At 42.9% G+C, this 23,503-nt stretch overlaps 1 protein-coding gene across 1 annotated transcript; it reads left to right on the top strand.

The window, feature by feature from the left end:
• Positions 1-5,304: 5,304 nt before the first annotated feature.
• LOC112571243 (bone morphogenetic protein 10-like) lies at positions 5,305-17,656 on the top strand. The gene is given in 4 exon segments (XM_025250120.1): positions 5,305-8,572; positions 14,532-15,308; positions 15,310-15,408; positions 16,683-17,656. Coding segments are annotated over 3 exon segments (621 nt in total). The 5' UTR covers positions 5,305-8,572; positions 14,532-15,020; the 3' UTR covers positions 16,917-17,656.
• Positions 17,657-23,503: the final 5,847 nt, after the last annotated feature.

Here is a 23,503-nt window from a genome sequence, read left to right as displayed (position 1 = left end):
CGCCGACAGTGCAGCAGGGAGTTATGGGACAGCTTGCTGAAAACAAGCTCCTCCTTCCCCTTCCCACGCTTGTGGCACGAATGATCAAACGATCTCCACAGGAGTGGCGCCACTCTGGATGTCCCGGCGCCACAGCCTCCTCAACCTGCCCCTCCCTCCCTGTCCTCCCCTTGGACGCCATTCATCTGGCACCGGCTTGCTGAGTTGAGTTCCAGACCGCGAGCTGTACCCCCGCACCGCGGTCAAATTTATTCAATACTGCTTCCGCTGGGATGAATTACGATAAGGCAACCGATATTTCAGGTGATAATAGAGTATTCTCGGAGGCTAAAGATAGAAAGCACACGTCATATCTCAATTACCTCTTCCGGGAGCAGAAGGTGCAAAGATTCAAGAAGGGGAGGATATCGTGAAGATGATATTTCCGGGAAAATAGCTGTTGCTGTGCGGGTGTGGCGGTCTTCGCTCTATTTCTGATCACAGTTGTGCAGCTAATGCCACGATAAAGAGGCATTCTTAGGAAGTTTTTTTAATGTGAAGAAGAGAGCGTTGAAACACGTACAGACTTGTATGTTAAAATAATAAAATTACTTTTCGATTATATTCTTATGCTACCATTCGCTTTTCTCATTGACAGAAAAACAGAATGTAAGGAAAAAATAATCATACTTTGGTGAGCAGTTGTGGTTTTTTCGTGTGTGTGTTTTTTTTTGTTTGTTTGTTTGTTTTTTGTTTTTGTTTTGTTTGTTGTTGTTGTTTTTTGTGGGGTTTTTTGGTTGTTGTTTTTGTTTGTTTTTGTTTGGTTTTTTGTTTTTGTTTTTGTTATTTGAGTTTGGTTTTGATTTTAGTTATCTTGTGTTACTTAAAAAATCAAGTTTTAATTTGTTTCAGATCTTGAAGAACCTGTGCTTATTAAAGAGTGAGACCAGTAAAAATACTCTTCAGTAGATATAGGTAGTCTAGTTCAGTATATTCTGAATAGATCTGACTAAGAATTTTTAGCTAAAAACTCTTGCTAACATCCGGTACTGTTCTGGAAACGATTCTTTTTAGAACGGATTTATTTTTTTAGCGTATAAGTCTCCACTTGACAGAGAAAATGCAGCAGCCACTTCTTTCAAAAGTTTTTCTCTTCCCTGCGAGACATTCGACAGACGCGTTTGCTTATAATAATGGAAGCCCCTACAGTCGGAGGTTAGCAGACCCAAGCCATAAACCGCACTTTATTGCACAAATTGCTGTCGGTAACTCTGCAGGAAATGAAAGCAAAAATTGCTAAGATTTGGCGTATCACAGCAATACGGTTATTTTGAAACCACAAACGAATATCGCGACAGGAAGAGGAGATATGGAAATATCGGAGAGCATTGACATTCCGCGAGTGTTTGTGGAAGACATCAGAGCACTCGCAAGATGTCAGTCCGGCTGCCCATGTTTGTCTTTGCGCGAGATGCGAGTTGTCTCCCTCCACTTACAGGAGTGCTCCCCCTGTTTATGCGCGTTTTCCCACACGTTGAGAGAAACATCGCCGCCACGCGGTAGGCCAGGAAAGATAACTCAGCAATGTGGCACTATTAAATGTGGCTTAGATCGTTACTTATCGGTCGCCATATAGCGCTGGGAGATCGCCAGGGACACGAGTGGCTGTGGGAGGATGAAAAGTGTGTATGAGACTCGGCGAGCCAACAAGACAAAGCAGGGGCAATAAGTGTCAGTCGAGTTGCGGCGGATATATGCTTGATGCAGGACCAACCTACCTGTTGGTGGAGATTACAATGCAACGCGATATAAACACTTGAAAGAGAAGAAAAACTTGATGGGGATAAGGCGATATTGCAGGAATGAAAATGTACAAAAACTGTTTTTCTGGAATTTTTGTTGTCATTGCCTTCCTTGACATCGTCAGCAACCACTTTCATCGTCAACATCGTCGTCGTCGTAATCATCCTCATTGTCATCTATAGCATCTTCTTCTTCTGCGCACCTTCCCTTCTCCAGCTGCGTCTCACCCTTTCTTACTACCATCTTCTGGCTTATCGCTTCTTTCCCTTTACTGCTCTCTCCGTCTTCTGTCTTTTCTTTCTAGTTGTCCTCCTGCTCTATTTTTTTTTATTCTTCCTTCTTTCTATTAACATTATCTTTTTTTTATTCTCACCTTAGTTCAGCCGCGATGAAATGGAACAGAGAAAGTGTCGTCTTCAATTAATATGTTGCGTTTGTGATTCTGGGGAGATAAAGTGGTCTAAATTTAGCCAAAGTCCCGGAAATGACGCTACATATCTCTTTTGAACGAGAATACAATAAAACAACGCACCTGTGTCGTCTACACTCCGGTTACTGCCAAAGAGACCCACATTCGAAACTGGTAGGGATATCCTTACAGGCTCTGATTACCCTTCTGAAACAAAAGGTGACAGGTTTGTTTTGTCACAGCACTCCACTGCTCACCTTCAGGAACATTGCACCTTCTCAAGCAATCAACAGGTAGTTTCGCTTACACCTGCCATCTGTGTCGTGACTTGATACGAACTTTTTTAAAATACCTGAAATGTACATCCTGTTAGGCTTCATAAACTTTAATGAAATGCTCTCTTTTACTTTAAAACATCATTAGTGAGTCTCAGCCGCTCCTCGCTCGAAAACACACCTCTAAACAATTAGAGATGAAAAGAGAACTGGTACAGGTATGTGCAAGCCATTGGCTGGTGTTGTTACCCTAAAAGGTGATTTTAACCGAACTGTTGTAGTGACTTTTTCTGTACTTTGGCTGATAGCTGGAAGAAATGCTTAAACGGAGGAAGAAACTTAGTAGGTTAGTATTTAGTAGGTAATACTCCGGCCAAGTTTGAATACACTTGTTTTTTTGACTGAAACTACCGGTGGTTTGTGCAACACATTCCAAACGAAAAATAAACTTACTTTTAGTGTCCACGTGTATCATAGGAATGAATCACAAGGGGTTTCAAGGCGGAACTTTCACTGTTTCAAATTCATCAGATTCCAACGGGGGGCAGTACAAAACACTTCACGACAGTTTATAACAATGTAGAAAGAAGTTACTTCAAACCTTAGCTTTACATTTTTTACAATTCAGGACTGCACCAAAACATTTCTATTTTTAAAAAAAGTAAAAATCTGTATAAATGCAATCTACTAGTGTATGATTTTATTGTGCAATTAATTACATTCTGCAAGTTATAATTGCTTTGTGATAATTGTAGTTTATTTCAAGTGTGAAAAACTTTTTAAAATGTGATGCGACGATAGTAGAATGACTAACAAAAGCAAGCAAGCTCTGCGCTGTTTATTTCTAAACTTTAATTCATTTGATTATTCTTATTCGATTTCCTGTTGTTGGGAGCCATCCAGGATTGTACACCTTGTGCCACCATTGAATTTACTACGGCATATCTGAAATACGACTTTCTAGTCTGTGTAAAACGCATATACAAAACATGCTTTTTAAAATAAATCAGTCCCAGCTTTTACCGGATATACATTTGTTGACTTCCGTTAAGAAGGTCTTAAACTTACTTTTAGTGTCCACTTGTATCACAGAAATGAATCATACTGAGTTTCAAGACGGATCTGATAGTGTTTCAAATTCCTCAGATTCCAACGTGGAGCCGTAAAACACACGTGACAACACTTTATAACAATCTAGAAAAAAAACTATCTACTTCAAACCTCTGCTTGACTTCTTACGGTAATTACCTCTGAGGGACCTAACTACACAGGTTCCACTGACCGACGCACGTGGCTGAAGTCTCCGTATCCGAATGATAATACCTGAACTTCACAGGCAGGTGCTGGTGGTAGTCGTCTAGATATATCGTGCTTGTACATTAGCGACAATCATCACTCAAGTCAGGCGATAAAAGTAGGCGTACAGTAAGGGTTAATGTGTCTGCTGTCGCTTGTATCTGTATTACAGTCTGAGTCCTTCTTACCTCCATCACCTGTATCTGTATTACAGTCTGGAGTCCTTCTTACCTCCATCACCTGTATCTGTATTACAGTCTGGAGTCCTTCTTACCTCCATCACTTGTATCTGTATTACAGTCTGGGTCCTTCTTACCTCCATCACCTGTATCTGTATTACAGTCTGGTCCTTCTTACCTCCATCACCTGTATCTGTATTACAGTCTGGTCCTTCTTACTTCATCCCCACAAAAAGAAAAGAACAAGAAATATTCATCTAGTTTTCGAAGTTCGTTGTACCCAGTAGCGCAATACACATTCACACGGAGAGCTTCCATTCTGTCCAACCGCGACACCCTCCCTTTTCTCTTTCTCTCTCTCTCACACACACAGACTTGACCCAGTGGAGACACAACAGGATGTGTGCTCAAACAACCGATACTACTGTCAACAAAATTCGTGACCTTACTCGACACGATTTGCGCCGTGTCCTCATCAGCTCGTGTCAATGCTCTCACCTGAGTTCTTTTTTGATCTCTTGTGACTGTGAAGGGAGGCGACATTGTCAACATAGCCTTTATTTTACGGGGGTAAAGAAAGGCTTCTTTGCCGCTCTTATTTACGTTGTTGTTTAACGACATCTTAGATTGTCATGTCAATAGTTGTTTCTGTCCTAAAATGATTGTATTATTGAATGATTATTTTTATAGCTGGATGTGAGTCAGCCACCTACATGATGTTGATAGCTTAAGATTCTGGTAAATCCACGGCAATTAAATTGATGAGTAAGAACCTGAGTCAGACTTCAGTCACTGTCTTTCTACGAGACACTGAATTTGTCCCGCACACCTATCAATGTTTTGCAACCCCTTGTTCACTTCCCACGCCCACGCCGAATTTTTTTCTCTCCCCTCCTCTCTCCCTCTCTTGCTTCCTCTTTGTTTGTGTGAGAGAGGGAGATAACGTGTGTGTGTGTGCGTGCGAGCGTGCCTGTCTTTACGACCTTTTAATGTAGCCGAAGTCACGTGAGGAGCGCAGGTATGCTTGTCTCCAACTGTCCAAGTAATTTTGTTTTTTGAAAAACTGTCTTGCGTACATTACACTACACAAGTAATCTTGCCAGGAAAGTTTAGTTTTTCCTTCTGCACAGTCAGGATTTCAACCTTCACCTTCTCAGTCAACAAGATCAATTTTCGGGAGTGTTTAAAAAAGATGACACACCTGTCTAATGACACGCCGTGCGGAAGTCCTTGCCATGCCCTCTTCTCACTACCCTTCCCCCTTCAAACAAATTCTTCGAAGTATTCTTAGAAATAATTTGCATTGTTTCGCGCCTACAACATTTTTGAGAAGTGACTGAGAAAGAAGTAGGACCTTAGAAGGTATAAATTACCTGGTTAGTATCAAACCGTTCACGTTGATCGTAGGGAACAGTCTCCCGATAAAGCTCTCATCTAGAACTTGCTGTGCAGGTGTTTGTTTCTCCTCATCTGACTTCCTAATATTTCAGTCGCAGAGGCAGAAATCTGCGTTATTCTGATGCCAGAAACGAAGTAGCAAGGAAGAAAAATATTACATTCCCGATACACCTGGCCCAGTATTATAAATGCCAGGGAGAACTGTTCTGTATCGAGGTGCCGTCCGCGCAAGATGAGACAACCCATACCGGGATTCCTGCCGGCTTATCGAACGTGACATTGCGGGCTTTGCCACGTGACCCAGCCTGGCCTGGTATCACGGTGCTACGGCTCTACCTGCAGGCAACAACGCCTTTGCTTGCTAGTCCTTGATGGAAAGAACAAGTGTTTGATAGCCTTCGTACATTCCGTAGTACGCTCAAAGGAAGGAGGACTCACCTTTACCTGCGTTTTTCCAGGTGTGTATACAGCTAGAACAATGCTCTCAGCCTGAAGCTGTTCAGGTGTCAAAGTTCGTGTTTACCGAAGTGACATTAAACAAGCAGGAAAAAAATATCATTCTAAAAAAAGGAAGAAAAAAAGATTTCAAAAAAGAAGGAAAAACGAGAAACTCGCAAAAGTCTACATCTTTATCAAAGTGTTTTAGCAAAAAAGAATTCTTCTGTTCCGTGTTTCAGGACTCGTAGTCCTGAATGTTGCGACAGCAAATTGTTGCTTTTGTTGTCTGCACAACTATGGTAGTCAGCTACTGTGAATGCTAAGCCCGTGCAAACTTGTTCAGGTTTCATTTAGCGAAGGCCAGAACAGTCAGCGATAAGTTAGCCAGGAGTCTAAGGTAACGTTTGGAGCGCCACCTGGTGTGTGCCGGTTCAGCGCGGAGCAACACAAGAGAGTAAGACGAACCACGCGCATACCACGGGTTCCGGTTACCGACGACTACGGTTGGTTGCGCACATTCAGTCATCGATCACACAGTCTAGTTTTTCTGGAAGAATTTGTTTCCCAATCGCTACAAAACCAAAAAACAAATTCATCAAAGGAATTATATCAGTTGGTCTGTGGTCGATTCACGGGGTATGAACCAAAACTGTCACTTGCCGAAGCTAACAGGTGAGAAATAAGAAAAGTGGAGGAGGAGAAGAGTGTTTGACGTCACGAACGTGTAAGTTGTAACAGTCCTAGCAACAGCTCCAGGGCCCCCCAGTAAGAACTTGGCATCGCTGACCAACAGCCATGCGTGACACTTCCTTGCCGGTGAGGTAAAGAAGGTAGAGTGGCGCGGTATCAAACTACGGACCAGCAGCACGTGCGAGCGTGGTCAGCCAATCAACTCGCAGGGACAGGAGGAGCGCGAGAGAAGCTCGCCACCCAAGCACGCGCCCATTCAAGTCTTCCGATCAGATGAGCGGCAGATCTAGACAAGTGGTGCACGTCCCTTGCCAAACCAGCTTTCCTCAGCCATGAGCGAGAGCGAGTACAAAGGATTATCTCCCCTTATCATCGAAGACGAGAACAGCCGCTGCCAGCACTGAAAAGCCAGCTCTGGAGATAGATATCCTATTTCTGGAGGAGAAGACTATGTGGAAGGAGCATTTTTGTCCCCCTTTTCACGTTTTAATGACATGATGTACTGTTTCTGAAACAGAGTGTCTGCTGTTTCTTGCTGCTTCTCGTCACGATTGTTTGGAAGTGAAAAACAGAGGAAACCGCCATTGCAAGACGATTTTGTTGCCCTTGGTTGGATGGCGATGGGGAAGAGCCAACGCCACGACAAGCATTTCGCCAACCAGGAATATCCGTCTTCCTCGCGGATGCCAGCTGCTGTGGCTCTTTGAAAGCTGCAACCTTAGGCGCTCGAGAGAGGAGGTGGAAGAAGGAAGACATGCGCGGGGTCGAAGGTCAAAGCTTGCGATCTCTGGCCATCATGTGTGTCTTCTTACAGACGCTTGTCTTGCGATAGTGCCTTGCCATCGTAGTTGCGTCATCAGACGGAGAGGAAACCAGTGTCAGATTCGGCAGGAATGCTGTAAACATGATTGACTTTTTTCTACCCACTGCCAACACGCGAGTGAAACACTGAGGTTATAAACAATTTGAAAAAACTGAGGCTGTGTTTTCATTTTTTCACTCTCTCTCTCTCTCTTCTTCCTCCTGCGTGGAGATATGTACAGATTCCACACAGGGCAGGCGCTGTCTTCAGTAGTGTGAAACGAAAAACCTACACGATAGCCGGCGAAACGTTGGCTCCCCCCCTCTACCCCGTTCTCGGATGTTCACGGAATTTCAAGAGGAAGGGGCAGATAATCAGTGACCCTCGCCTGGATTTAGACCGATAGCGCTTGGAGAGGAAAGGGAGGAGGACTTTTTTTACGCATCAAGGTCCCCCCGACATGGGGCGGCACGCGTAACTCAGTAGGGGGCGCGCGAAATTTTTTTTTTGAAGCTGCACGGGAAAGTCGCCATTTTTTTACTTCAAAGTTCGAGTGCAATGAAGTGTCGTCTGCCTTCGACCCCTGCACTTGTTGTTCTGCTCCTGGCCTGGATCATGGCTCGCCTCTCCTCCTCGCGGCCTGCCGAGGAGACGGTCCTGGTCACCGGCGACATCTGTTGCAACTCCACTACCACCGCCACCATCATCGACCTCGTCACCACCACCATCGCCACCAGCCTGGAAGGTCAGAGGCAGGAAGTGGAACTGGGTGACCCGGTGGACGTGCACCCCAACCTCAACGCCTCTGTCCACGGACAGTCCGTGGACCTTCTGGACGACTCGGTCAACAGACATCCGCTTCTACTGGACCACCAGACGTCTGCTCCGCTGTCTACCACTGCCGCTTCTCTGTCACAAGCGGCAAGTGACCACCCTCCGCCTCTTGCAGCCAGGACTCCAGCTACCCCAGAGGCTTTCCCAGCCCCCATGTCCGACGATTACGTTGATTACTACTACTACCAAGAGATGGATTACGGGTACGCAGATACGGGTGCATCGCCGGATAACCACACGACAAGGAGACATCCATCATCAGAGACCAACAAAATCGCCAAACTCAAGTTGATAAGACGGCCACGCCGCCATCCACCAGAGTACATGCTCGATCTCTACGACCGATTCTCGAGGGCCCACGCCGCGCCTGCAGGCCTGAAGACAACGTCTGCCGCGCCGGAAGACGATATCGCCGAGGACGATCTCAGTGCCGACATTGTGCGCAGCTTCCCCAACATCAACAAGGAAGGTAAGTCTTCTCTTTCCGGAAACAATAAAGTGTTTAAATATTCGCCGCCGTCTGCGTGCGAAATAATGAAGCCACTGTCTCCTGTGGCGGCGGCAGGTTAGCAGCGTAAAAATCGGAAACCTGCAGATTGCAAAGATTGGGTTTGAATGGTAAAGCTGTGCTGGAGACGAAAGGCGATGTTTGTGGGCCGTTATTTTCGGGGGTTTGCACGTCACAGGATGTACGTGACTGTCAAACAATCCTATATATGTGAGGAGTATTTTTTTTACCCGTTTCTATCATTATCTTAGCCGCTTTGTAACAGTCCAGAACGCGCTGCACTTATTGAAGCATAGCAGATAGACAACTTGTGTGGAGGAACAAAGCAACGAACTAACGATGACTGATTGAACAAGCGAGCAAATAAATACAAAATAGGTTTATATTCAGTTAATAAAACTGACAGTCGACAGGGTTACCGAGTAACTTTTATTAGGGAAACAAAATGGGTCTGTGTAACAATCTTCGTGGCTTAGCTCAGGTACTGATCCTTCTAAATCTTTGTTGTAAACCCAATTTGTTTTTTGTACATCGGCAGGTGGCAATAATGGGTTTTAGTCAGTGATCATGGAAGAGATGGGAGGCTAGTATACTAGTGACTTTCCCTAGATTTTAAAAAAATATCAAGTGCACACAGATTGACGACTCCCAGATACCCTCACAGGCAAACGGATGTCACCTGCCCAGGCTTACAGTTCCTGAATGGGCTGTGGACAAGATGTCACTGAGATGCTTCTATGTAACTAAGCCACGTTGTACATTTTATGACTGTTGCATTCACGACTAGGCATCACAACAAGGCGGATGGAGATTGCTGACATTATCTGAGTGGATTCGTGTGGGGAGAAAAAAACATCGTTAAGGCTGTCAGGAATCGTGCTGTAATGGAGAACGTTGCAGATTAAGATATTTTCCCCCGCGCCCAAAAATTGGAATACTATTTTCTGGCTTGAAAAAAGGTATAAACCCACTTGGTCTGACGACATTTGACCATAATATCAAGCCTCCGGTTAAATAAAAGATTTTAAACATAAAAATCGTTTCCTCAGGTAATGGATGGTTCGGGAGGAGGTCGACCATCTACATGCACATTCTCTGAGAAATGGCTCCGAATTAATTTTTCCTACCCAGATGGCCCACACATGCGCAAACTGGTTTTTTTCTGTCTCCATGTCGTGATCAACCCCAAACCTTAATCCTAACCTCTAACCTTCGACGATCCTTTCCATGACCCTGACGCTACCGAAGTCGACCATGATTGAATTTCGTGGCTTAGTCGTTTTTTCGGGTCTTTGCGCACGCGACATACGGCACACCTGCTCACTGGACGTGAGAACTGTTTATTGTGTTGCTTGATCTTGCCTCAGAGGTTTCTATTTCTTTTCTTTTTTTTTTTTTTTTTTTTAGACTGTGAGTATCACTGTTGATGAATTGTGTAAAGACAGAATGGAAAGTATAATCTGGATGTTCAGTTCAAATTTTTCTCTATCTCTCACACACACACAGTGCGAAAAAGGATCCTGTTTAAACTTAAATGTATCTGCTTACTCAGAGACATAGAGCATGAAAAGACAAATATAAATTTCTCTGCCTGTTTCTCTTAAGTTTGTCGTCTGTTTTCCCCAACAAAGAGGAAGAAGGACTTTGTCCGCCAGGTAGAAGGCATGTTGTTTTTCTGGGAGTGCGCCGCCATGCATAACCGACGTACACGAAGTTTGTGGGGTAGGAGTTAGGGAAAGGTGCGGGGTGGTGTCTTCTTTGTCTTCTTGATATCGTCGAGAAGATGGCAGGTGTATCCAGGTGTTGCCTAATATCGGATGTTCACGCCTGGAGTCACGTATGCCCACCTTTATATTCTATCTCGTAAAATAGAAAAACGGACGCGCTCACACACACACACACACAAACGCACGTGGTCTGTCTGTGTGTATGTGTTTGGTAGTCTTTTGTCTGACTACTGCGTATGTATGTCTGCATCTCAGAGAGAGAAAAAAAAGAAAGGAGATTGGGGAAGTATGGTAATAATCGGGAGGGCAGAGTCTTTTCTCTATGTGGAGTATTTGTAAAATAAATCACCTGAGCAAACACATGTCATTGAATCGCTTGTACTTCTGTTCATAAACAATTCGCCTGGAATATTTTTCAAAACGCTTGCTTGTTCAAGACTCTTCACCATCTTTCTTGCTATCAGGCGAAATATTAGACTATCCGAGTCGTTACATTACGAGAACAAGCTGCGCGCCTTAAATTTTGATTGAGGGCTTTGTATCACATTCTTTTTCGCAGGGCAAAAGGTCAGTCCTAAAACCAGAAATACTGGCGAAAAATAAATTTCTTAACCTGAACTATAAACGACCTTTTTTTAAAAGTCCTCCCCCCAACCCAAAGAATTTCGTTGCACCACTATTCTGACTACCCTGGCAAGCCGGGATGGGGTGTGAGTCTCTATCAGCACCTATACGATACGCTCAGATGCCTGCCAGTGGGCTGGAACCTGCTTCGCCCCAAACCGGAAGTCTGCGAGGCATCAGATTCTTTCAGGTGGCCATCGGTAGGTTGCAGGACCGTGTTTCAAGGAACGCTACTCTATTCCGAGCTTTAGCACGGCTGTCTACACGTTTAGTCCATCCAGTCTTCCCCCACTCCACCTCTATCTCTGTCACTGGCTTTATCATTGCTACCCTTATGACGCTTACATTAATAGAATTGTGACAAACATATTTTTGTGCCCATCCAGGCTAGTTTTTTTTTACTCTTATTGCAAAGAGTTCATAATTATACCATTCCGCTAAAAAAAATTAAGTTTATTCCTCCCCCCTTCGTTCTGCTTTACTACAGAAACTGGTTTCTGAGTTTGTACAATGCTTTTTCCTTTTATTTCTCTTTCTCTGTGAGAAAGGAGCATAAATAATAATTTCAAAGATCCGATAAAGCATCTTTAGAAGAGAAGACGTGGACACCGGCAACAGTAGGAGACCAATAGACGGGAGAGGATTTCTGCAGGACTGATTTATCGACTGCCAGCTTTTCACGCGCAATTAACTGTGAACGTGACGGTGATAGAGTGATGTGAAATATGGTAGCACGGCAAGCTGGCTGGCCAGGAGGGGACCAGCAGACGAGCCACACCTCTAGATAGTGGGCGTGCATCTCAGAAAATACAGAGACTGATCCTGTGAACAACGTGGACCCCGCCATGCCATACAGACATGTTGAACTCAAGACACTTGGTGGTAATTGCGCACTTACACGCCCCTGCCTCTACACACACAGTGATACTCAGGTGTACTCGGGTGTATTCGCGCATGTTTATATGGCAAGTACAGAGGTAGTGAGATATGTACACAAACACGTTGGCTAACTCACAAAGACGTTGACAGGTTAAACAGTTTGTTAAAAACTATCAATCAAATAAAAAGAAAACAGCAAAAAGAAACAGGCTGTAACAGAAAGTCCGTGTAATGTTTACTGATGATTTTTTTTTAATTATTAAAATTGTCAAAACACGAAGATATAGTGACATGAGTACACCTGTGACACACCAGGCTCCTTCTGTTTTCAACTGTCCTGACGTTGACACGACCGTCAAAGTTCTCAGCTTCAAAAAGGGTTAATATGCGGAAAAGAAGGGCCTGGTAATTTCAGGGAGGTTGCCAGAATTTGATAGTTTTGATGCCCGTATAATTGGTGAGGTTTAGTTACCTTGAGCATCGTCTCTAGGTAACAGTCTGACCAGGTGCGGATTAACTTGTAAATTTTTTTTCTGAAATCCTGGTTACTTTAACAGGTGATGGAGATGGGAGGAAGTGAGGTGTACCTCCCGAAAATCGGGTAATCCCACCCTTACTTGGCATGCGTGAGGTGGAAATACCTATACCGCTAGTAACTTACCTAAAGGGACCTTGAAGCTTTTTATAATGCAGATGAAACATCGTGCGACACTTCCTGATCGTTCTTGCTTAGATGTTTAACTTAAAATTTCGTTTCCCAAATCCCGATTCGTCATCAGCCTTTCACGGTGAACCCAAGCCAAGCGGGAAAATAAGTTTATTAATTAAGCTTAAAGTTTCTGAGATCTCAACAGAACATAGCTATTATTAGTTTCTTTTTTAAAGTTATTTTGGATTACTTAAATTTTAATCCTACATTACGACATTTCGTGTACAAAAGGTGTTGCTGACTCAACAAGCCGATGTTTAGTGAGATTTGAACTTTTTCCGAAATGCAGGTGACAACTGCAACTTCCAAAGGTTGCAATCAATTTGTGCGATTAAAACCAGGGAGTTTTACTGTCACTGCAGTTAAATGCTACATTTAGTGTTAGTTTAGTTTATTAAAATAAGTTGACGACGGGGGTAATTTCACTGTTAATCACCAAGAGGCCGCGTGTTTGAGACCCCGATTAAACCTTCTCATTTGAAAACATCATCGTCGTCGTCCATCTGACTTTATTTTCCTAGACCGGTTTCCAGCACGGCTTTAATTAAGAACTCTAAAAACTCTCGATTGCTTGAATTTTTCAGTAAACCGAGAAAGAATGTGTTGTTCATGTACAAGCAGATGTTCGTAGGCTTTGCAAAAAAAAAAATAAAAAAAATAAATCAGTCTCAAATCTTTAAGGTTTTCCTTCTGTGTATCTTTGAGTTGGCAGCCGGTAAAGTTTACAAAACATTTAAAACTTTTCAGCGATCTACCTGAAGCCCTCTACATCTCAATCACAGGTGCATCGAAATACGGTCGCGTCCTATAAACAACATTCTGCAACGATACAAAGAAAAATGTCTGTGAAGAAAACATTATCTCAAAAAGAAAACACTGATCCTTTCTGAGAGAGACCGATAAATCCAGGACAGAAAAAATATGGTGGTTGAGTTAACCTCGGGTTCGCTACATCGCCAAATCTGCCAGCATTCAAACATCGCTGTGATTACCCTCGCCGCCACTTTCGGAGCAAACCACATATACGAAGACACCACTGAACATAGCCCTGGCCTTAAACTGGACCTCAGAGAGTAGAGAAGTGAACAGGATGGCTTAAAAATATTCTAAGGGAGGATAGAAGAAGAACAAGAGCTAATATTTACGAGAAACTAATAAGTATATGAAAATAACTAAATAAATCAATCAAGAAATACAGCTTCAAATTTTGCTCCTCCTTTTTCTCTCTCTTTTTTTTTCTTGAACGGGCCAGGTGGAGTGACAGTTAAGATCTGCTGTCTGAGATTTATATCTTGTCTTCGGCACATTTGTTGCTTTTTTTTTTTTTTTTTGTTTTTCTCTTCATTGCACACCTGTTTAAAGGAGCTGAATTTTTCGCCTTGAGATAGCCTCTGCGTAAAATTCCAGTCCCCTTCTCCTGTTCTTCATCTTCTGCCTTTTCTTCATTTTTTTTCTTCGTCGTCTTTCGTCCTCATTCACCATCATCAAATTAAAACTCTCATATTTCTACGATTTTTTACTGTATGGTGCGATTGTGTTGATCGCTGGATTGAAACAAGGTCCTATTTCCCCAAATGTGGGTGACTAACTTTCCTCCGTTCTCGAGATCCATGTGTACAAATATCACTAGAGACAGGAATGGCTCAATCTTGACGTCACGATTGTCCAGAGACACGAGTAATCAAGAGGTACTCCCAGTTATCTCATGGCTCAAGAGCTTGAAGTGACATATTCATGACATCTTGATGTCAATATTTTCTTAGCTCTTACGTGCTTGGGGGTGTGTGCAGGCGTGTATCTGAAAATTGAATAGTTTTGCTGCTTCTCACCCAGGTCTAGAGAAACAGTACCGTGTATTGAGCTCTGCCAAACCTTTAGTGGAACATGCTGCATTGTGGTATACCTTGAACGCTCAGCACTAAACAAAACTGAAATGCTATTTGTACATCGTGTAAGTCATGACATCACATGTTTGCTGCAGATACCGACAGCGACGCTTCTGATGGCTGGGACCATGAGGGGCAGGAGCAGTTGCCTGGCGTGGAGACGGTACCACACTCTGGTCTTCAACGTCACCAGCCTGCTGTTGTCAGGGGAACGCGTCTCTCGCGCCGAACTCCGCCTCTACACATTGGTGGCACGCGACCGCCACACCTACCAGGGGCGCGACCGCCTCGTCACCGTGTACGAAGGTCTGGGCATGCGCGCCTATGCCTCCCGTGACGTCACGGCACGTGTACGGACACGCCAGCGGCTGGGAGGCTTTCGACGTCACAGAAGTCATCAAAGCACCGGGTAGAAAGTGGGATCGAGGTCCAAGACGCCCGACCCAGGCCCGCCTGCGCCGGAAGTGCCAGAGAGGACGGTAGAGAACGAAGTGGAGGAGGAAGGTCCCGACGACGGGGTGCAGGTGCTTGAGGTCAGCATCGCCACGGTCTTCCAGCCCGGGCACAGAACGCCGGCGACAGACATGGATATCGACGTGGACCCGGAGCACGATCAAGGACCGCTACTGGTGGTCTTCTCCCGTGACACGCATCGCCACCGCCAGAGGGAGCTGCAAGCGCTGATAGGCCATGAACCGGAGTCGGAAGACTTGGAAGCCACAAGCGTCGAGCATGCGCCCGGGACCGGAGCGGCGAACGAGTTTTCTGCCGTCAGGAAATACCGAGATACCCGTGCAATGGTTGCAAGAAGCAACTTGACTGATGGGCCTGACGTGGAAGAGAATGATGTCCCCTTGCAAAGATTTCGCCGAGAGAAGAGAAAAGCGCAACAGCTGCAGAAGGACGCCGCTGTACGTAGACTTCCAGGAGATCAACTGGCACCAGTGGATTATTGCCCCACCTGGTTATCAGGTACTTTATTTTGTTCTCCTCTCTCTCTTTCCCTCTCTAACTGCCTGCCAAGACCAGTTTAAACAGACAAAACCTGTCCCATTCCTATCACATTTTATTGACAAAAATGTTTCGCATGTTTTGCCGACCAAAAAAATATAAAAATTCCCGCAAAGTGCCTCGTAACCACATTTTGGCCGTCGTTCGTAAACAGAACTGCATTTGAGCTGAAGTGTTGTGCTCGAACAAATACAGAGAAAGGGAAAATCGGTAAACCAGATGCAAGCACCTCTATTTATTTTCCTTCGAAATCTGTCCCTTTCTCTAAACACACTGTCCCGTTAAACTTCTCACTGCATGTCAAGATAAAGTGTTCTCTTCGTCACAATTGAACGATCAGCTAGTTTTGGCAAACCTGTTTATGATGCGCTTTCTTTGTTACTAGTAAATTTTCTACACCGGTAATCATCTGAATGTCATTAAAATTCTCGAGAATTTGAAAATGAAGCCACTCTATTCTCTCTTCAGCGAGTGGCTTCTTCGAAATATAAAAAGTAACTTTATATCAGATTTCTGGTCAGTTTTAACTTTATACACGAAAGAAGTAAAGCTATAAATTCTGACATAAAGTTACTGCGAAAAAAATATTTCGAAGAAGCCACTCTACTAAGACATAGAGTGGTTTCATTTTCAAATGGTTACTTCTACGAATGAATTAGGGTCGGTTTGTTTTGCTGAAGAAATACGAAATATTCACTTTCGTTCTATTGTAAGGGTTGAGACCAGCTAATTAATAGCCCATTTGTTGCTTAAAAATATGGAATGAAAATTCCAGCACATCAGACTACATATTTAATGACAGATCGAAGAAAGATGTAGCTAGAGGACACGACGTAGTCCAGTGTTAAACTGCGGCTAGAGAACACGACATAAGTAATTTTTAGTGAACTACTGATGTGAGAATAAATAAAATAAAGAAGAATGGATAACATTTTCCATTGCATGTTAACAAAACGAACCGTGAGTGAACCTTCAGCCATACCCTTGATTTCCCTTTCCATTTCTTTTCCTCCTCCCCTTCCTCCTCTTCTTCTTGTAATTATCAAATAAAATGTTGGGAACGGGCGTGTTGTCGTGGATTTATGATTGTGAGCGTCTTCCTAATCAAGAGATAGATAAACAAGCCGACATGTTCAAGACAACATACATACAAACATGCAGGTAGATTTCTTTCTTTTTTTTTTCTTCCAGTATCATGGAAAATTCTAATGGCAGAATTACTCTTCTCTTTACAGGCGTTCGAGTGTGTAGGCAAATGTTACGTCCCTATTGGCTCTCACCTATCGCCTACGAAGCACGCAATCATACAGACCCTGATGCACGCTGCGCATCCTAAGCGCGCATCACGTGCTTGCTGCGTGCCCACGAAGCTCGACCCTATCTCCATCCTCTACCTGGACGAGAACGGCGTCATCACCTATAAATATCACTATGACGGCATGGTTGTGGCGGAATGTGGCTGCCGGTGACGGGTCAAGCGCTACCAGTGACGTCATTTCATTCCTATGGCAGCAGGAAACATTCTCACCAAGAAGGCTGTCAGTGATTGACCAGAGTATGATTGTTGCTCATCGATAAAAGCTTTAGCTGTTTTGTTTTTTTTGTTTTTTTTTTCAAACTCCGATTCTGATTGTCAAAACAATGCTTCTGCCAAATAAACAACCTTTTCCTGTAAGGATACCAAAGAGCGTCTGGCATTTGACCAAGCAGTATTTGGCAGCCGTAATCAAATGTCAAGAGGAGGGTATCACACCGCAATGTGCTCTATTAAGCGCCTCATAAAACTTTTGCTCAGGTGCATGAGTCGAGAACGGTTGAACGGTATCCACCAATTGTCTTACCTGTTCACTCGGGAGCATTCTGCTGTTCCTTTTCAGAACTCGAACCTAGCAAACCTGCGGTGGAAATCCTCAAAGAATTTTTAGAGAAATTTCTCGTTTGACGAGTTTGGACAAAGCTCTATGATTCAGAAGATATTTAAAGACATTAAAGACATGCATCTGTAACGGCGAAACAAAGAAACTCTACTAGCTACGTTCTTTTAGTGTAGAGCTTAAAACTCAGAAGTAACATGCCTTGGAATTTTTCCCAGGATGAACATTTATGACCAGCTTTCATTCATACGTGTTGTGCTTGTTGTGACCACGCCTTTAAAGTATTCTACACTCTCTTTACACGAAAAGCTTATAGTTCGATTTACAGGAAAAAACAAGGAGGAAATGGTTGATTTCCGCTTGGTTTTGTTTTGTTGTTTTTTTTTTTTTTTTAATGTATTTCTGAATTACTGTGCCAATGAAATTAGTTTTTTTTAAACTATAATTTATGGCATGTTCAAATATTGTTGTATTTATTCCATACAGATGCTTTTGAGTGTGTTTTCTTGTAATTCGTGGAGTATGTATTCAATACATCAATATTTAACAAGTTGTTTACTTACAATATCAGGGAGAATAATGTGCAGAAATGATGCTAAGCATTTAACACTGCGAAATGATAAAATGCGAAATGATATAGGTGATGACAGGACAGGTGACTGTGCTCATCACGCGGGATCACGCATGCGTCACGACCTTTTCGTGACGTCACAGATGTGTTGATCAGACGGCTCTAATCGAAGAACATTGCAGCTATGTGCAAAACAGGATGCACCCAGTTATATATCGGGTATTTTTTCAAGTTTCGATGTTACCAGCTAGTTTTTACCCTGTGGGGTTCTCAGGCCGCAAATTGTGCAAAGGAAGGTCGGGTTTAATTTTACATGTAAACACAGTAGACGAGTTTCATCGGCGGTACCCGCCATGTTATTCGTTAAGAGCTACGACTCAATTTTTCTCTGCCTCTCGCTTATCAACGTGAACAACAACAAAACTAACAGAAAACGTCTGAATGTACAGTTCTGTATCTTTCTGCGAATATACGAAAAGTAGTTTATTAACTTATTTCAATATTTATTGTAATTTAGTTGTAGAATCCGTTGATGTGTTTATTCTTTCATATAAGATTGTAAGAAAAGATATGAATGCTTTATGGGTCATTGAAAAAAGTAATCTCTTTATTCTGTTATCTGTACTATTCATCAGTAGTACAGATCGTTATGCTTCCCTCTACCTCTCAGTACTAAAAGAAAGTAGTCGAAGTATGCATGTCCACCTAGGTAAAGCAAAACGGTTTGTACCAGTGGTCAGCAGGGATTCTTTCTAATAGATCAGTAGAATTGTGAATAGAAGATATGAAGGTTCATGATAAAATATAATATAACGTAACCGTATTAGCAAATGCCTTGTGATATATTAAAAAAATTTAGGCGTGCCTTTCTGAAAGCTTTATTTGAGACTACTATAAGCAGGACAGCTAAAAAAAAATTTTTTTAATCGTCAACACCTTTCACTGTGTTGCATAAATGACGGGCAGATAAATACTCGCTCATGAAAGAATAAACGCTGTATTAAAAGCAAAGCTTTTGGAATTCATCTCCCATATTTACTTGCCTCCCCTCCCCATAAACTCATTAATTATTACTCCAAACCACGCATGAATACTATTTCTGTAAGCTTGTTGTGACAGTAACCAGTAATATATAAAACCGTCCGGGTTTGTATTTTTAGCCATCATAACCCGGGGCATTAAACAGACATCTACACATTTCTAAGATATCTACACCTTCTCCATCCGCTGTGTAAGCTCATTTAATCATTATCAGTATTTCATTACCGATTTGAAGTTATGGAGAAGCAAAAGTATCAATACTCTAATAATTCAATTATGATTTTAGCGGTGCACCATACTTTGGACGTCGTGTTCATAGTTCATGAGTAGATTCCTCGTTTGCGCTCGGCAATGTTGATGATTGCATTGGCGGTCACATCTCTTGATTCCCAGTGTTGTCCATAGGAATGGGAATCCCATGGGAAACGTCCCATGGGAAACGTCCCATGGGATGGGATGGGACAGCACACATTTGTATTTCCCATGGTAGTCGATACTTGATATTGCAAAATAAATTTACTGTTATTTCATTCATCAAGGATTTAAATCTTTCCTCTGAATCATCTATTGTATTTGAAGTAGCAGGAATTAGAACAAAAGCCGAAAAGTGGTTTTCAGTGTTGTCCATAGGATTGTTAATACCATGGGAATCCCATGGGAAACATCCCGTGGGATGGGACGGGATGTGACAGGCATAAATTGCCATGGGATGGGATGGGACGGGATAGAAAAATATGTCCCATGGACAACCCTGTTGATTCCCCCTTTCAAGATTTTCGCTGTTTTCTGTCTGCCTTGTTCAGTCGTGAAAGACTGACAGAAACTGTGCATCTGGAAGTTTCTACTCCGCTGCCATTGTTTCTCGAGGTATCCTTGTACTGTTGTAAATTATTTTTTTCTTATTACAGCTGCTGACAACTGACTGCAACAAAACGTATTATCCAAGTATCAGTTGCAGCTGCCAACAATCTTTCCGCTCAACGATTCGCGGTCCTGTGACCTTTGGCACCTATGACGTGCGGCGGTTATCGATAACATATTTCAGCTACACCATCTATTTTCGTGTCCGTGACGTTATAAACAAAACTGTTCCGTCCGAATTTATAATATTGAGACATTAAATGTATGTATAAAAAGTGTTGCTTCTATCCATGTCTTTTGTATGCATCACTTTCAGCTCACACACGAACAGAAACCTGCCCCAGACAGAGTCATGCCCACAAGAATGCAGTCCATCTATATATCATCTCTATTGTGTACTTGAGCTTTGTATACAATACGGGCTATTGTTATATAGACACCACGTATCTTAAAGCTGCATCGTTATAGCTAGCTTCAGATATGCAAACTTGTGAGCTTTTGACCCTTCTTTACCGGGTAGCATCATCTGCTCATATAATAACTACCTAGGCTAGATTCTGAGCATTTGGTCTGTATCCGGTTTTGCTGTGACATCAATTTTTATTTAAAAATATTTACTGCCTTCTGATTGGCCAATTAGCGATACGCAGACGTCCGGTTCCCAGGTAAACAAATGCCACACGTGTAGGAGAGGTACATGTCATTGTCAGGTCAGCTGATACTGCACTGATCACCATGCTGCACGGATCGCATCATTCGCTCTAAATAAAAAAAAAAATGACAAGTAAAGAAGTCTCACTACTGTAGGCATCAAGAAATACACCTGCATCCGGTTTCGCTGTTACGTGAGTTAATTAGGCGAGGTCTGATTGGCTTATTTCCCTGGGGCATAACATTTCACCAAGGTTTGCAATTATTCCAAATAAAAAGTATGAAGAGCTTATGCGACCTTTGACCGATTAGGTGGGCATGTGAATTAGCCTTCTTATTTGAGATCTGTGTATCTTCGTTGCCCCGAAAAGTATGTGGTTATTACCCTCCGGAATAAACGAACCTCGACGCGTGTTGAACTGTTGTCTGGTGTCACGTATGCACTCCGTCGTTTGCGCTATTCGATGTGCTTAGTGTAACTCTCCCCTGGTTCCGAGTCAGGCTTGTTAGCTTGCTTTTCCAGCTGGATACCTTCAAGCATTGTTGAACCGTGACACCCGATGACACTTCTTCGAAATCCGAAGCCTCGGCCACAATACGCTTTGATGGAACGCAAAGATTACCCGAATCACGCAATGGTGGATAAAGCGAAAAACAAACTAAGAAAGAACTTGCAAGACTGCAAGATGGAGCCAAAAAAAAAAAAAATGTGGAGACAATATCTATCCCAGATTCCGTGGCCCCACGTCCAAATCCCGCACAGCGCCTGCCAAATGTCTTCAAGAACGCGGTAGAAACACAATGCTGAACATGTACTGTGTATGATGCTTTGTAAACCCTCAGCTCCAACCCCGACTCTGCCAACCTTAGTGATGTTTGAATGTTTGAAATATAACCTTTCATACACATTCGTGTTCCAAAATCATCGCAATTTTCAAGTCTTTTGTTATTGTGCTTTTATGAACACTGCTTTTGCATTTACGTCCGAGGGAAATTTAAATTAGGAATTTTTTAAACGGACAAATAAGACCTCTCAGGGAAAATAGTCGTAGTCTATAACATTGCATAACTGTGGGTATATAGATATATAGATACCTTTTTTTTTTTTTTTTTTTTTTTTGAGGGATATGAAGCCAATAAAAATAGCTGGCAGTTTTCGTCTAGTTATGATGACAAGGCTGGCCAGGTTTCTTACAAGGTTCTGTCAAGCAATATGTTTGCTTGCATTTTAAGGCAACATTTCAAATCCTTTATTATAGATCTTCTCTTTACATTTTTTTTTTTTTTTTTTTTGGTAAATTGTCGTTCGCCGGCTTGTTCTGAATATACAAGACCCTTAAAACGAGAGTACTGAAGTCAGAAATGGTAAAATTTTAATCTTGATCGCTCAAGTTTTATCATTACCCCTTCAACAGTATATTTCAATTGTCAACTAATCATTATACCTCCTGACAGTATATCAAAATATTCATTTATCCTAACAAAAATAAACTTTTCGCGATGAGTGGAAAGGGGGGCAAATCTCTTGAAATAGCTCACCATTGTTCTGCTTACTTGTTCACAAAATATTATTCCACTCTATCTACTGTCCTTAGGTTCTATGCGGAGTGTAATGAGTTTATTATTACTACTCTGAGTGATTTTTTGTTGTGCACAGATTTTTTGCTGGATTGTATTTATCTGCACTACCTATGCACAGGCATGCCGAGACCCTAAGAGATGTTTTGTTGCAGTAGAAATGCCACATCAGTGAAGACGATGGTGTGTTTTTGTCATTTTCCATGTTAACGATGTCTGCGAAATAAGTCCCGAATGTTTAGGTAAGATAAGAGTTCATTCATGCCCTATAGTCCACGGGGGTTCTTTTAATACTTTTTTAATCTCAGTAATAAAAAGAAGAGAATATATAACACAACTGTTTGATGTCTCAGTGTGTGCCTGGGTAGTGAATGTACCTAACGATCAGTATGTTTAAGGCGAAAGTAAGTCAGTCATTCCCTGAAGGCAAAATCGAAAAATCAAGTGAACATTTGTTTCCGTAGTTGCTCTGGACTTGTAGTCTTTCTTTATGTTATTGTATGGAATCTTCATCTCTGCTTTATAACTGCGGTAAGGCAACATCCACGAAATCCATATTACTATGGAGACAAGACGGTTTTCTTGAACTTACCCTGGACAACGACAACCTCGGTCCAAGCATTCACTACCGGTAAGGGAGCGGGTAGGAAATGGTGATGAGGGAGAGGTACTCAGGGTTTGTTTTACTTCCTACAGTCCAAGGAAACCATCGCTGTGCCTGCATCGAGTTGTAAGACGTTGCATCCCTTCTGTCCAAAGCTTTAACCCTGAGCGTACCCTTACCTCTTCTTCATGGATACGGATGCCGGCCGATTGATCTTTCCTTTCCTCACTAGCCCGTTGTCTACAACCGCACTATGCGTCACCGGCGATGACGTTCTCTCCACTCCCACCTTCCACTCGATAATTAGCATGCAGCTTGCAAGAGATCAATTTACACCTGAACCTCCCGGTAAATGCGTTGACGCCCATCCGCTCATACGGGTATAACACCTATCTTGTCACTCTGCTGGCTGGATGCTAAATCCTCATTAAATTAGACAGAATATCCAATACGGGTTGCCTCCTGGCTGAAGGTCAATGCTGCCACGGGCGATAACCGTCTGGGTAATGAGGCCTCTGTTCATCTGGTCTTCTGCCGGAACTACTTCCGGGACGTGGTAAAGGTCCCGCCAGTGGACATCATGTCGACGTGTTTCCTTCAGGCTTATCTCGTCTGCAATTACGCGATAAACGAATCATTCTCAAGCGCAGGATAAGGTGGTAGAGTTGGCGGGTGGGAGAAAGCATAATTTATACGACGGCGTATGCGCGTGCTTACACCCACATCCGCCTGCGTGTTAAAATGGCGAAAGGAGGAGGCAAAACAAGAATGGAAGAGAAAGAGATGGATGCTCGAACGGCACCTCGCCACACCCACACACACAAGCGTTCCCAGGTTCACGCCACGATTCATGACATAAAGGAAGAAGCTGGTCAC

This window comes from Pomacea canaliculata, linkage group LG1 (assembly GCF_003073045.1).
Source record: "Pomacea canaliculata isolate SZHN2017 linkage group LG1, ASM307304v1, whole genome shotgun sequence".
NCBI classification, from domain to species: domain Eukaryota; kingdom Metazoa; phylum Mollusca; class Gastropoda; order Architaenioglossa; family Ampullariidae; genus Pomacea; species Pomacea canaliculata.
Note: the sequence above shows the minus strand (reverse complement) of the source record. Positions and strands in the feature narration are given on the sequence as shown.